Source organism: Coenobita brevimanus, chromosome 50 (genome assembly GCF_032717465.1).
Source record: "Coenobita brevimanus isolate Jiangsu-jjx chromosome 50, ASM3271746v2, whole genome shotgun sequence".
NCBI lineage: Eukaryota > Metazoa > Arthropoda > Malacostraca > Decapoda > Coenobitidae > Coenobita > Coenobita brevimanus.
The window spans coordinates 30828159-30829865 of NC_137003.1; the positions used below are offsets into that span (position 1 = coordinate 30828159).

The window sequence follows — 1707 nt, forward strand, 5'->3', positions numbered from 1 at the left end:
TGCTTGTGTGGCTCTGCATTGCAGTCGATCAAGATAGCGAAAAGGGTCTCCGCGCAGAGGGCCTTAGAGATGATTTTCGAAGAGATAGAAGCTTGGGAAGATAAAGAATAGGAAGATATTTTCAATTTTGAAGATCGCATTTCTGTCAATTCAGAGTCTGAGAGTGAGTTTGAAGAAGAGGATGAAATTGACCTTGAGCCAGCTCCAAAATGAGCCCGTACCAGCTTCAGGCCCCCCGCAGCAGTCAGCCACAGGACCAGCTCGTCAGCAGCCAGCCACAGGACCAGCTTGTCAGCAGCCAGCCACAGGCCCAGCTCGTCAGCAGCCAGCCAGAGGATCAGCCCATCAGCAGCCCACTGCAGGACCAGCCAGAGGACCAGCCAGTCAGCGGACAGCCCACCAGCAGCCAGCAAGTGGAGAAATATGGATGTCAAAGAATTGTGAAATTGAATGGTATCTTTGCCCAAAGAAAGAGCCACCCAGCAGTGCTGCCAATTTGATAAAGATGCATCCAGGGCCAACACGGATGGCAGTTATTCACGTGCGGGATATCGTGTCTTCTTTTGAACTTTTCATCCCGGATGACATCCAGAAAATCATTCTGGATTTCACTAAAATAGAGGCAAGGCATGTTTTTGGAGAGGGGTGGAAGGAGATGGACCAAACCCAATTACGAGCATACTTTGGGTTTCTTATCCTTGCTGGAGTTTTCAGATCTAAAGGGGAATCCACAGAATCCCTGTGGGATGCAGAAACTGGCAGAGAACTTTTCCGTGCCACAATGTCTCTGGAAAATTTTCACATTATTTCCAGGATTATCTGCTTTGATAATCGCGAGATGACAAACTAGCTCGATGGCAGAGAGACAAGCTAGCTGCCATCAAGACAGTGTGGGACAAGTGAGTGCATTGCCTCCCCCTGTTTTACTACCCTGACCCTAATGTCACTGTTGATGAGCAGCTGGTGCCATTTAGGGGCCGCTGCCCCTTCAGGCAGTACATACCATCAAAACCCACAATATACGGAATAAAGATCTGGGCTGCCTGTGATGCTGCATCATCATATGCATGGAACTTGCAAGTGTATACAATGAGGCCAGATGGAGGAGTCCCTGAGAAGAACCAAGGGATGAAAGTTGTCCTGACATGACACAAGGACTCAATGGACACAACATCACATGCAATAACTTTTTTACCTCACACAAGCTGGGAGAGGAGCTCCTAAGCATATTATTATTAACCATATATGCTCTCTTTATTGTCTGCATTTGGGATAAAGTAAACATCTGGTATTTTTACAGAAATTGTTATGGCTGTATTGATTTAAAAACCCAATAATGCGGTGGGTCCACCAGACCCGCAAACATTGGCTGCGTAACAAAAACATGAACACCACACAAGGGTTAAAAACAACAAAATTATTTTTACCTCAATCAGTGAGCCAAGTGAGACATTAGGTGTGCCATAGCCTCATCCCTTGTTTGTTGAAGTAACTGATGCAATGGATGCCGCAGTTTGATTGATTGACTGATTGGTCCACCCACTACCTGGCGCTGGAACAGCGAAGTCATGTGGCTCCGAAAGGCTAAGTAATAAAACAATATAATAAAACCAAAATAGAACTGAATTAAAACAGCAAAAACAAAAGGAATAATATCAGTTATAAATGGTGGCTGATGTCAATAAGAAAGAGAACATAAAAATAATT

The 1707-nt window shown here is 45.0% G+C and overlaps 1 protein-coding gene across 1 annotated transcript; it reads left to right on the forward strand.

Moving 5' to 3' along the window:
- Nucleotides 1-505: 505 nt before the first annotated feature.
- On the forward strand, nt 506-850 carry LOC145399726 (uncharacterized). The gene has a single exon (XM_080272274.1). It carries the CDS (start codon nt 506-508, stop codon nt 848-850), a length of 345 nt encoding a protein of 114 aa, XP_080128400.1.
- The last annotated feature ends 857 nt before the right edge of the window (nt 851-1707 follow it).